Here is a 12,467-nt window from a genome sequence, read left to right on the forward strand (position 1 = left end):
GCGGTAATTCATACCAGAAACCGGCGACGAACAACAAGAACAACAACCAAGGGTCGGTTGTGAAGCCGTCTACCTCAGCTAGTACTGTCCAGGGAGGTGGGCAAAAGACCAGTGGTAAGATGTTTATGATGGAGAAGAAGGCAGCTGAGGATTATCACCGGTACTTTTCTTGTTAATGGAGTCTTTGCCTTTGTTTTGTTTGATTCGGGAGCGTCACAGTCGTTTGTATCATCGAGTCATACTAAACGGTTGGGTTTGAGTGAGTATGAGTCTGTAAAAGAGGAAGTTTTTATACCTTTGGGCGAGTTTGTATATTGTGGGCGGTTGTATAGAGGTGTGTCTATGATAGTTGGGCAGGTTGACCTACCAGTGGACTTGTTAGAGTTTCCTTTGGAGGGTTTGGAGATGATAGTTGGTATGGACTGGTTGGGTAAGTATAAGGCCAAGATAGATTGTCATCAAAAGAGGGTTTCCTTGAGGGGTCCTAAGGGGAATAATGTGTCTTATCGTGGGCTTGTTGTCAAACCCAAAGTTAAGTTGATTGCAGCACTGACCTTGAAGTCCTATCTGAGGAAGGGGTGTCCGTTGATCTTATATCATGTAAGAGACCATAGAGTGGAGAGTCCGTCAGTTGAGCAAATACCAGTGGTGGGAGAGTTTCCAGATGTCTTTCCAGAGGAGATACCGAGGTTACCACTAAAGAGGGAGATAGATTTCAGTGTTGAGTTGAAATCGGGACGGGGCCAATCTCTAAGGCACCGTACCGTATGGGTCTTAAGGAGTTGGAGGAGCTAAAGAAGCAGCTGGATGATCTAATTGAGAAGGGATACATTAGACCTAGTGTATCACCGTGGGGAGCACCAGTTTTGTTTGTGAAGAAGAAAGATGGGAGCTTGAGGTTGTGCATCGATTATAGAGAGCTGAACAGAGTTACAGTAAAGAAAAAGTATCCTTTGCCGAGGATAGATGATTTGTTTGATCAGTTGAACGGTGCAGCGGTCTTTTCTAAGATTGATTTGAGGTCGGGTTACCATCAGGTGAAGATTCGGGAAGAGGACATACCGAAGACAGCTTTTACATCGAGGTATGGTCACTATGAGTATGTTGTGATGCCGTTTGGGTTGTCTAATGCACCTGCAGTGTTTATGGATTTGATTAACCGGGTCTTCAGTCAGTCTTAGATCGATTTTTTGTGGTCTTTATCGATGATATCTTAGTCTTTTCTAAGACTAAGGTGGAGCATGAGGAGCATCTGAGGATAGTGTTGCAGATTTTGCGAGAACATCAGCTGTATGCAAAGTTGTCTAAGTGTGAGTTCTGGTTAGAGGAAGTTGCTTTTCTGGGGCATGTGATTTCAAAGAAAGGTGTAGCTGTAGATCCTGCAAAGATTGTGGCAGTTACCAAGTGGGAAGCACCAAAGAATGTGGCAGAGATCAGGAGTTTCTTGGGTTTGGCAGGGTACTATCGACGGTTCGTGAAAGATTTTTCCAAGATAGCCAGACCTATGACAGCTTTGATGAGGAAAGAGAAAGGTTTCGTTGGGATGAAAGTTGTGAGACGGCGTTCCAGACATTAAAGGAGCGTTTGACCACAGCTCCAATCTTAGCATTACTTGAAGGGAGTGAGAACATTGAGATATATACCGATGCTTCAAAGAATGGGTTGGGTTGTATGTTGATGCAGAATGGGAAAGTGATTGCCTATGCTTCTAGGAAATTGAAGCCTTATGAGGAGAACTATCCAACACATGATCTAGAGTTGGGTGCAGTTGTGTTTGCTCTCAAGATTTGAAGGCACTATCTTTATGGGGCGACCTTTAAGGTGTTTTCAGATCACAAGAGTCTCAAGTACATCTTCACTCAAAAGGAGTTGAACATGAGACAAAGGAGGTGGATGGAGCTGATTGGGGATTATGACATGGATATCATTTACCATGAAGGGAAAGCTAATGTGGTTGCAGATGCCTTGAGCAGGAAGAGTGTGCATTCTCTATGCACAGCTATGTCTTTGATGAGGTTGAGAGATGAGGTGGGGAAGATGGGGATACATATGATCCAGAAAGGGGATGCTAGAGGGGATTTGACAATGGAGCCAGACCTTTATAATGACATTCGCAGGAAACAGGCTTTGGATCCCAAGATTGAGGAGTGGAGAGCTGTATGGGTAAAAATATCCTCTCATTCTCATCATGACGTGGCAACTCGCAATTGGATAAAATAAAGGCACATGGATCAATAACAAGGCAACATGCTCCTAGACGCAAGGAAGAACAAGGGGGGATGAACCTAGACATTCAAGTGATACAAAGGCCACGTTTGAATTAAGTAACAAGTAGCCAGCAGGAACGTTGAAGTGGTCATCAAAAGCTTTGACAAAGTCAGCAACCACTTCCTATTTCATAGGAAGTGGAGCGTATGGTTGAGCATATGTAGGGAGCACGTGCGACAATTCAAAGGAGGGCTATAAAAGAGCAACGAACATCAGATTCAAGGGCATTCATCATTGAATCCACTCGAAGAAATATCATTCACCACCTGCAATAATTAAAATCATTAACACACTTAGAAATGTATACATCGTCCTATCATTTGTACTTAGTCATTTGGAGATCACTGTTGTACCTCCTGATTGTTCCAGCTAGGTTCACCCTCGAATACTATTAAGATTAGTGGATCATTGGTGGGATACCATTCCCCCGCGGTTTTTCCCACATTTTGGGTTTCCCGCGTCACCAATTCGCTTGTGTCGTTTGTCTCTCTTTCTTTTCGTTTGTTTCTCTTTCGTACTAGTTGTTTATATTCGTTTTCGCTATGTTCTTACTACCGCGCTACTTAAGTCTTTAATATCATATTTTAATTGGAATAGCCGCATTGACTCACAAATCTTTAGTCGGTAAAATCTTACCAAAACAATTTAGCGCCCACCGTGGGGCCTTGTGGTTAAAACTTGGTTAAAATACCTTTTTCGAAATATCCTAACATCTCTATAGTTAGTAATGTCAGGATCCAATCAGAGCGTATCAGATCCGATGAGTACATCAACGCAAACTCCAGTAGTAGGGGCGACGCCAGCAACCTCCGGTGTTCCAAGTTCCAACAACGGTGGTCCCTACCACCAGAGTGACTGCAGGCCAGGCTCAGCCCCAAGTATCCGCAAAACCTCCTTACTCTCCCAAAATCACAGATCTGGGAGCAGGGAAGGCTGGAAAATCACTAATTATTAATCCTATGCCAAAGCCTAATAAGGATGGGAGTCCGCAGCGCCCAGGACACCTGATAGGAGCCCGTCTCCCAGGAGCATCACAACCGGATCCGGTACAGCAGTTGCTCCAAGGGATGACATCATTGCAGCAGGCGGTGATAGTGTTACAAAGGGACAACCAGTCCTTGCAGGAGAAGATAGATGCAGTGTCACCCCTGGGAACGCCCCATCAGATGGCAAGGTCAACACTCGACCAGGGGAATGCCAGGGAGTACTCAGAGAGGCTAATGCTGCAAAATCTAGTAACCAGGCTCGATATGGATATGCTGCCACCAGGGGTAACCACACCACCCGAGCAAGTGTATCCAGCAGGAACGGTGGCCACCCAGGGTACGATCCAACCACCAGGGGTCCCACCACCACCAAGGATGCCACAAACGTACCCCATAGTACTTAATCCTGTGGGATTAGGAGCACTGACTCTAGATCCCATATCAACAACCAGCAGTACGCCAGTGGTACCAGGGAGGAATCCAGGGGAACAGTCAGCAGGAAATGCATATCCCGAGATGTGCTCTTATATGCCATATACTCCAGACAGTTAGTTCAGGCCTATTGTGAACTCAACACCATTACCTGGAAGCTACATGGTACCTCCTTACATGCCAGGAGGAACACCAAATTCATATGGGATCTACTCAGTACCCCACAACCAGGGTATGGGGGTAGGAAGCCATGTAGAACAACAGTTGCAGGATATCAGGTCCTTACTCAGCAAGGTTCCAGGGTTACCACGTCCAATGAAGGTAGCGACTCCGGACTGCTATACGGATTCCCCCTTCGTGGACAGCATTGCCCTTATCAGCATGCCAAAGGGGTTCACCACACCAACAATGACATTGTATGATGGAACAGAGGATCCGCTGAAGCACATCAACCAGTACAAACAGAAAATGATGGTGGTTGCAACAACAGTGCCTGAAAAGGAGGCATGCATGTGCAAAGGATTCGGTTCCACCTTGTTAGGAGCCGCACTCCAGTGGTTCGTTAACCTTCCTAACAAGCCAGAAAAATTATCCAGTGATCTATACCGGATCGTCCAGAGGTTCGAGGAGTCCACCAGGGATTATCTTGCCATATTCAATGTGGAAAAAATATCTATCCCTAGGTGCGACCCTACAACGGCAGTCAACGCCTTCAGAAGGGGACTGCATCGCGACTCTGATTTGTACAAGGATCTCACCAAGCATCCACGTGCCACCTTTGAGGAAGTCAAGCCAATGGAAGAGGCTACTTATTGCCTAGAGGAGTATGAGGATAGAAGGGACCTGTATGGAACAGAGTCGTCCAGCAGAAAAATCACAACAGAGAGAAAGAATAAAAGAGCCAAACCTTACAGCAAGAACACAGTGAACAAAGTCTCAGGAGAAACAGAGAGCACCGAGGCTCCACCTAAGCTCAGCGAGTATGGGTTCACCACTGGACTTGCTGGGGTAATGAAGGCAATTAGGGAGCTAGGGCAGAGGGCCAGGTGGCCCAAGAAGCCTATTCCCAGGGAGAACGATAGAAGAGATGCCAGCAAAAGGTGTGAATACCACAACGATATTGGCCACAATACAGAAGATTGTGTAGTACTACGAAAGGAAGTGAAGCACCTCTATAATGCTGGATCCTTGGATCACCTACTCCCCAAGGGGGCGAAATCTGGAAAGGTCAATACTGCTGACCAGGCCCAACCATCCCCACCTCCACCTTACTCAAAGGTAGTGAACGTCATCACAGGGGGGTCGGAGATATGTGGTCTCACTTATTCAGCAGCAAAGCGCCATACAACCGAGACTAAAGGAGATAAACCAGAGTTCTCCCTCAGGGTCAACAGACAGGATCTACCAGCAATCTCATTCGACGAGGCAGACGTACCTGATGAGGCAGAGCACCACCCTGACGCCTTGATCATTACCATTTCTATAGGGAATTCCCTTGTTAAAAAGATATTGGTAGATACATGAAGCTCTGTGAATCTGATAATGCTGGAAACCTTGAAGAACATGGGGTTCAGCGAGAAAGACCTTGGTGAAGAAGACAGTACCCTTGGTAGGTTTCAGCGGAGAAACCAAACAGTCGCTTGGGGAAATAGTGGTACCTACCTTTGCAGGGGGTATGAACAAACAGGTACGGTACTTGGTTATTAATGGTCCGTCAACTTATAACGTGATACTTGGCAGGCCTTGGATCCATGAAATGAAAGCGGTCCCATCAACGTACCATCACAGCCTGAAGTTCCCTACACACTGGGGGGTACAGGAGATACGGGGAGATCAAAATGAAGCTCGGGATTGCTACAAGAACGCTCTGAAACCCACCGCAGCTGGTCCAGCATAGTAATTACAGAAACTATGCGTCCAGAGGGAGTATATCGCACCTCCCCAGGAGGAACTCGGTGAAGTAAACCTGGACCCACAGTTTCCAGCAAGAACAGTTCTGGTGGGAGCTGATTGTGCAGGTAACATCCGTGAGCAGATAATTAAATTTCTACGTACTAACATGGATTTTTTCGCCTGGTCACATAGCGACATGATTGGCATAGATCCAAGTGTAATTACACACCGGTTAAATGTAGACCCCAGCTTTCCTCTAGTCCAGCAGAAAAGGCGGAAATTTGCTCCTGAAAGGAACGAGGTGATAAACCAGGAGGTAGACAACCTCCTGGTAGCAGGCAAGATCAGGGAAGTTAACTACCCATAATGGCTCTCGAATGTTGTGGTTGTACCCAAGAAGAACAACAAGTGGAGAGTATGTGTCGATTTCACAAATCTTAACAAAGCTTGCCCAAAAGACCCGTTCCCCCTACCGCACATTGATTCCATGGTAGATGCTACAGCAGGGCATGAGCTGCTTACCCTCCTTGACGCCTGGAGTGGGTACAACCAGATAAAAATGGACCCTAAGGATCAGGAGAAAATAGCCTTCAGATCTGACAGAGGCTTGTACTGCTACAATGTGATGCCCTTTGGCCTCAAGAATCTTTGGTTCCACCTATCGCTGGTGACAGGAATGTTTAAGGAGGAGATAGGGAGAACAATGGAAGTCTACATTGACGATATGGTAGTCAAATCCGAGAAGGCAGAACAACATATGTTCCACCTGGAGAATACCTTCTCGATACTCAGAAAATACTATATGAAGCTGAACCCCCTAAAATTCACTTTTGGTGTCTCCTCAGAAGCCAAAGGACGTACAGAGGCTCACAGGTCGGGTAGCCCTAAACCGGTTCATATCAAGGTACTCAGATAGGTGCCGACTGTTCTATGACATCCTGAGGAAGAGCCAGAAGTTTGAATGGACGCCGGAGCATGAAAAGGTGTTTGGGGAACTCAAGCAGTACCTAAGCACCCCTCCTCTTCTCTCCAAGCCAAAACAGGGAAAATCACTGTACTTGTATTTGTCAGTCATGGAGGCGGCTGTAAGCGTTGTACTGGTACGAGAGCACGAGGGTACGCAGAAACTAGTATACTATATTAGCAAGTCTCTTTTACCTGCAAAGACCAGGTACACATCTCTAGAAAAACTCGTTTTAGAACTTGTTACTGCTTCGTACAAATTGCGTCCCTATTTTAAGTCACATACAATTTCAGTCGTGACCAACTACCCCCTGAAAACCATAATGTGGAAACCCGAACTGTCAGGGAAAATGGTTAAGTGGTCTGTCCACCTGAGTGGGTACGACCTGAAATTTGAACCCCGAACAACCATAAAGTCCCAAGCCCTAGCTGACTTTGTGTCAGACTTTAGTCCTACCCTTCAAGAACAAGCCGACAGTGGAATCTTGACCCTAAGTGCGGTTAAAGGGGAGCAGGTATGGGAATAACATGTTGATGGGGCATCCAATACGAAGGGAGCAGGGGTAGGGCTGGTCCTGAAGGCAGTACGGTGTGACTTCAAAGCAACGAATAACGAGGCTGAATACGAGGCCCTAATCTTAGGACTCCAATTAGCCTTAGAATTGCAAATCAGCCGCATCGAGGTGTATAGTGACTCCAAACTGATCGTAAACCATGTGAATAACGTATACACGGCCAGGGATCCTAAAATGATAGCCTACCTAGAAGTGGCGAAGGAGCTCAAACTCCGCTTTGCCTCCTTCCACATCCGGCAGATACCAAAGGATCGGAATGTTGAAGCGGATGCTCTTGCCACCCTGGGAGCAGCCTTCACTCCAGGGGCAGTGAGTACTATACCATTCATACATGTCATGAAACCTGCCATACGTCAGAATGAACAGCAGAACGCCTGTAAGGCTACAACCACCCAGTGGACATACGAAGTAGGGATACTAGGTACTGCCACACCCCAGGAAGAGATTGATGATTGGCGCAAGCCTTAAATTAGTTGGCTATGTGATGAGGTATTACCACCTGACCAGAAAGACACCAGGAGCTTCAAAATGAAATCCTCCAGATTCGTACTCATTGATGGTATCCTATTTAGGAAGTCCTTGGCATGACCCTACCTAAGGTGCTTAAGCATACATGAGGCACAAGCAGTAATGTGTGATATCCACAGTGGTGATTGTGGAAATCACACAGGAAGTAGGAGCCTGTCCAACAAGACATTAAGGGAGGGTTACTTCTAGCCTACCATGAGGAAGGACGCCATAGATTACGTCAAGAAATGAGAAGAATGCCAAAGGCACGCTCCTGTCAGCCACCAGCCAGCAGAACATATGCATCCGATCATCTCGCCTTGGCCTTTTATGAAATGGGGAATGGACATTATGGGACCATTACCCCGTGCTTATGGAAACAGGGCATACATGCAGGCAATGACGGATTACTTCTCTAAATGGATAGAGGCAGAAGCTTTCCCTCAGATCCAGGAGAAGCATGTGATATCTTTCATCAAGAGAAACATAGTCAGTAGATATGGCATCCCTTCAGAAATCATATGTGACAACGAGTCACAATTCATATCCAACAGAACGGAAGACTACTGCGCCTGGTGGAACATCAAGCTGCTTAAGTCCACTCCTAGGAATCTGCAGTCCAACGGTCAGGCAGAATCCAGCAACAAGATAGTCATGAATAACCTGAAAAGAAGGCTGGAGGATATAGGAGGCAATTGGGCAGATGAGCTCCCCTTCGTACTGTGGTCTAATAGAACTACCCCCAAAGTGGCAACAGGTCAAACACCATTCAGTCTGGTATATGGGGCCGAGGCAGTTATTCCCTCTGAGGTGTAAGTACCGACGCATCGATATGCCAATGTCACCGACGAGAGGAACCAGGTAGAAATGGCCAGCAGCTTGGATACCATTGATGAGCCAAGGACCCGCGCCCAAATCAGGATGGCAGCCTACAAGCAGACAGCTGCCAGGAGTTACAACAAAAACGTAAGGCTGAGAAAGCTGCAGGTAGGGGACCTAGTACTCAGGAAGGTATTCCCAAACGACAAGAATCAGAGTGCAGGCGAATTCGCCTACAACTGGGAAGGTCCCTACCGCATAGAAGGCATCGTGGGTAATGGGGCATACAAGTTGGAGACTATGGATGAGGAAGCTGTCCCTAGATCCTGGAACATTATTCACCTTAAAAAGTATTAAGTCTGAGGTTCCAGGTGCAGGACCCAGAAGTTCCACCTCCAACAGGTACATCCCAGGACCCTTGAATCCTAGCATTCGATCTAAACCTTAGAACATGAACTAACTTGCTAGAAGTGTCTTTGATTAAGCAGCTATCGCTTGAAGGGGAACAACCCCAGAACCCACTTGCTGGAGCCACAACTCACTCTCTCATAAGGTACATACGCAAAGAACTAATCATTTTGTTTCGTACCGTATGACTGTACCACCTGCATTGGTCGAACAGTAACATCTCTTTTGACAGCAGAAACAACTAAGTCACCAGGCAAGGGTTTTCGTTCAGTACGCACGTGCTAAGTCTCCTGAATTAGTAGGTACTACTAAGGAAATGACAACTTACAACGTATCTTTCAAATCCTTTGAGTCAAAATCCTTTTTCTTATTTTCCCTTGGTGTCAACTTCACAGGTGTCACGAGGAGCAAAATATGGAAGCCGCGTACTTAGTATTTCAAAAGGCCAAAATGAAACTCTATTTCTTTTAAGTTGTTGTAAAACTCTGGGGGAACACACTTTGTGCTCCCTAAACTATTTTGGATTTATGAAATTGCTTCGATTTTTAGGTTTATCATTGTTTTTGGATTGAATGTGGATAAGGTAAGTTGAATATTAAGGCAATGTCCTAGTAGGCTAACTGATGAACATGAACTAGCAAATTGTTCCTCCTACAGGAAGTACCCAATGTGCGCGTGGTCAAAACAGAGGGATTCGAGCATCCTTATGGACAGAAAGCCCCCTGAACCACCATAGACACCTCAACAAGTACGAAGCTGGCACACAAACAGAAAGAACAAAAAAATTGCTAACAAAACAACAGAAGGAATAAAACGAAATTTTCATAAACACCCCTCAGCAGGGGGAACTTGAAAAGTTAGTATTTTTGCCCCTCCTACGAGGCAAAAACAAAAGAGTACTAAAGGGTGCCCAAATCTACCAAGCACCAAGAGTTGGATTACAATGGGCCACCACACAGGGTGCCCAACAAAACATCAAGATAAAAAAATTAAAATTTAAATGCCTAAACTAGGCAGCACCAGCAGAATCTGGGGCGGCACCAGCAGGATCATCTATAGGGGTGTTGGGCTCCACAATAGCCTCTCCGCCAGATGGACCGTCCCCTCTCTGGGCAACAAGGGCATCCTCCCTAACCTCCTCGACCGACGCGACAGCTGGTTGTTCAGTCCTAGCACTGGTCTCTCCTTCATCACCACCCAGCAAGTCGTTGATGAGGCTGAAGTCCGGCTTGATTAGATATGTAGCATTAAATAGTCGTTCCTCCTCAGCAAGGTCCTAGTTGGAGTGTTCACCCACCTCAAACTCCTTGATGCATTTGATCTTTGTTTCTCAGGCAGAAACCAATGTAGAGTCTAAGAGCAAATGCATCAACAGCTCCACCTCCTTGTGAGCCTCTTCCATACGCTTCTCTACCGCCCTCCTCTCAGCATCCAGTTGCTTCTGGGCAGCTGCCTTCTCCTCAGCCAGCTTCTTTTGGGTCGCCACCTTCTCCCTCCTAGCCAGCGTCAGATCTGCCTCCACCTTCCCTAGGTTGACGTTGAGGTTGTTCACCTCCCTCATCAAGCTAGCAACCTCCCTGCGCAGGAACAGGCCGTCCTGCAAGACCTGCAATCAGCATCACGAACAAAATAGACCAATGATGCATAAGGGGAATTAAAAAAGTACCTGCAGGGCGCGTCCAGGAGCTTCATCTAGTACTGTAGGAAGAGGGGTATTTGCCAGGGAATGGACAGCAGCAGGGAGCAGGAGTTGTTCCATTTGAGGCCAGAGGGGCACCCCACTGGAGCCATACCCCTTGGGAAGGCGGATTACGGTGGAGGTATTGGGCAGAGGAGGCCTAGGAGCCACTGCAGCCAGAGGAGAAATCTCAATAAGGTCAGGCATGTTAACGAGCTCCTTTTCAGTAGGGAGCGATGGCCTCTTCCTGGGAGAAGGACCGGAGGAGGCAGAAGCAACTTGCTTCCTCTTTCTATCCAGCAGGGAGATAGAGGAAACAGAAGTATTCCCTAATACAAGAACACAGTTAGAACATAAACACAAATGACCATATAGCAAGAACAAAAACCTATAAAAAACAAAGCCTTACCAGATGACATCTGGAATTCGGCAGCTGGGGGTTCTTGCTGACTGGTGGAGGTAACAACTTCTTCTTCTCCCTCCTCTTACTCTCCTTCACTAATGTAAATAGGTTCGGAGACAGATGCACCAACAGGGGAAGAAAGTACACCGGGGTAAGAACGATTTGCAACATGAAGAGAAAATAAACGGCTAATCACGCTATGATCTCTTGAGGGAACTGGCTGCTTCAAACCTGCAGCAGTACACCACTAAGAACATTAAGATAAAAGAAAAACGACAAACACCCAGAAACTAAAATTACCTTTAGAGGCCCCCCACTTGTCAAATAAATACTCGGGGATGGGGGGTAAGAGAGTCAATCTTAACGAAGATGAAGTTCTTATTCTAGCCTTCATCCCTCACTTTGGGAGGAAGGATCACGCCAGGGTTGCTGGTGTCGTAGGACCTCAAGGTGATAAGCCCGGCAACAAAGGGCCTGAAAGTATAGAGTAGGGCGATGTCACCCAGACCAATCCCCAGAGCGTGATCCTTAGCGAGGATGCAGAGCGAAACCAGAATGCGCCATGCAAGAGGCGCAAGCTGGAAGATCGCCAACCTATAGTGACGCAAGATCCTTTGCACCAAAGGAGGGAAGGGAAAGGAGAAACCCTGGGTAAAAGGGTACTCGTACAGGCATAACAAACCGGGATTATGGGCATCCGACACCTCCCCAGGCCGAGTAATGTGAATCTTGACCTCCTGCCCAAGGCCAAACCTCTCTCTCACCTCCTCGAGGGGGTATCAACAAAGCTGGAATCGCACAGATAGTGATATGCGAGGATCCCAAAGGATCGGAATGAAGGGAGAGAGAGCAGCAGCAGATGGACCCCCACGGGGAGAAGGAGGAGGAGCGGTGCGGTGAATAGCCTTTTTGACCATGATTGCGAAGTTTAGAGGTGAAAAAATTAAGAGAGAGGGAAGAAAGTAAGGAGTTTACCTAGTGGATAAGGAGAGTTTATAAGAAGGGAGGGAGAGTAGAGGGTTTTAGGGAAAGGGGTTAATAAGGATGGGAATAAAGGAAGTGAGAGGGGGAGGAGTGTATTTATAACCAAAGGGAGTTAAGAGAGGAAGTTAAGAGAGGGAGTTAAGAGAAGGGAGTTAAGGGAGGGAGTTAGATTGGGGGGATCGAGGGAAAGCAGACGTGGGGGAGGTGGGGAGTTATTGAGAGGAAGTGACTGATTAGACCTCTAACGGTCAGACTCAGTGGATAAGAATACAAGTGGGCTGATGTCACGCTATGACATCGCCACTACACGCAGCGTCAAGGAGGGAAGCAACTCCCAGCATCCATCGAGCAAGAACAGAACCTGGCAGTTGCTTGGGGGTAATTGTATGGGTAAATATACCCTCTCATTCTCATCATGACATGGAAACTCGCAATTGGATAAAATAAAGGCACATGGATCAATAACAAGGCAGCAGGCTTCTAGACGCAAGGAAGAACAAGGGGGGATGAACCTAGAAATTCAAGTGATACAAAGGCCATGTTTGAATGAA

At 46.8% G+C, this 12,467-nt stretch overlaps 2 protein-coding genes across 2 annotated transcripts; both read left to right on the plus strand.

Moving 5' to 3' along the window:
• Positions 1 to 3,848: 3,848 nt before the first annotated feature.
• LOC141629898 (uncharacterized) lies at positions 3,849 to 5,210 on the plus strand. Its single transcript, XM_074442819.1, has one exon. The coding sequence runs from the start codon at positions 3,849 to 3,851 to the stop codon at positions 5,208 to 5,210; it is 1,362 nt and encodes a 453-aa protein (XP_074298920.1).
• A 2,765-nt stretch (positions 5,211 to 7,975) lies between these two features.
• LOC141629899 (uncharacterized) lies at positions 7,976 to 8,440 on the plus strand. The gene is made up of 2 exons (XM_074442820.1): positions 7,976 to 8,113; positions 8,243 to 8,440. The coding sequence occupies exons 1-2, from the start codon at positions 7,976 to 7,978 to the stop codon at positions 8,438 to 8,440; spliced, it is 336 nt and encodes a 111-aa protein (XP_074298921.1).
• The last annotated feature ends 4,027 nt before the right edge of the window (positions 8,441 to 12,467 follow it).

Source organism: Silene latifolia, chromosome Y, assembly GCF_048544455.1.
Source record: "Silene latifolia isolate original U9 population chromosome Y, ASM4854445v1, whole genome shotgun sequence".
NCBI classification, from domain to species: domain Eukaryota; kingdom Viridiplantae; phylum Streptophyta; class Magnoliopsida; order Caryophyllales; family Caryophyllaceae; genus Silene; species Silene latifolia.

Excerpts from the sequence above, each read along its gene's own strand:
- LOC141629898 (XM_074442819.1), top strand. The coding sequence starts at position 3,849 with ATGGTACCTCCTTACATGCCAGGAGGAACACCAAATTCATATGGGATC.
- LOC141629899 (XM_074442820.1), top strand. The coding sequence starts at position 7,976 with ATGGGACCATTACCCCGTGCTTATGGAAACAGGGCATACATGCAGGCA. Across the intron at positions 8,114-8,242 it reads CTTTCATCAAGAGAAACATA|TCCAACGGTCAGGCAGAATC; the intron begins GTCAGTAGATAT and ends AGGAATCTGCAG.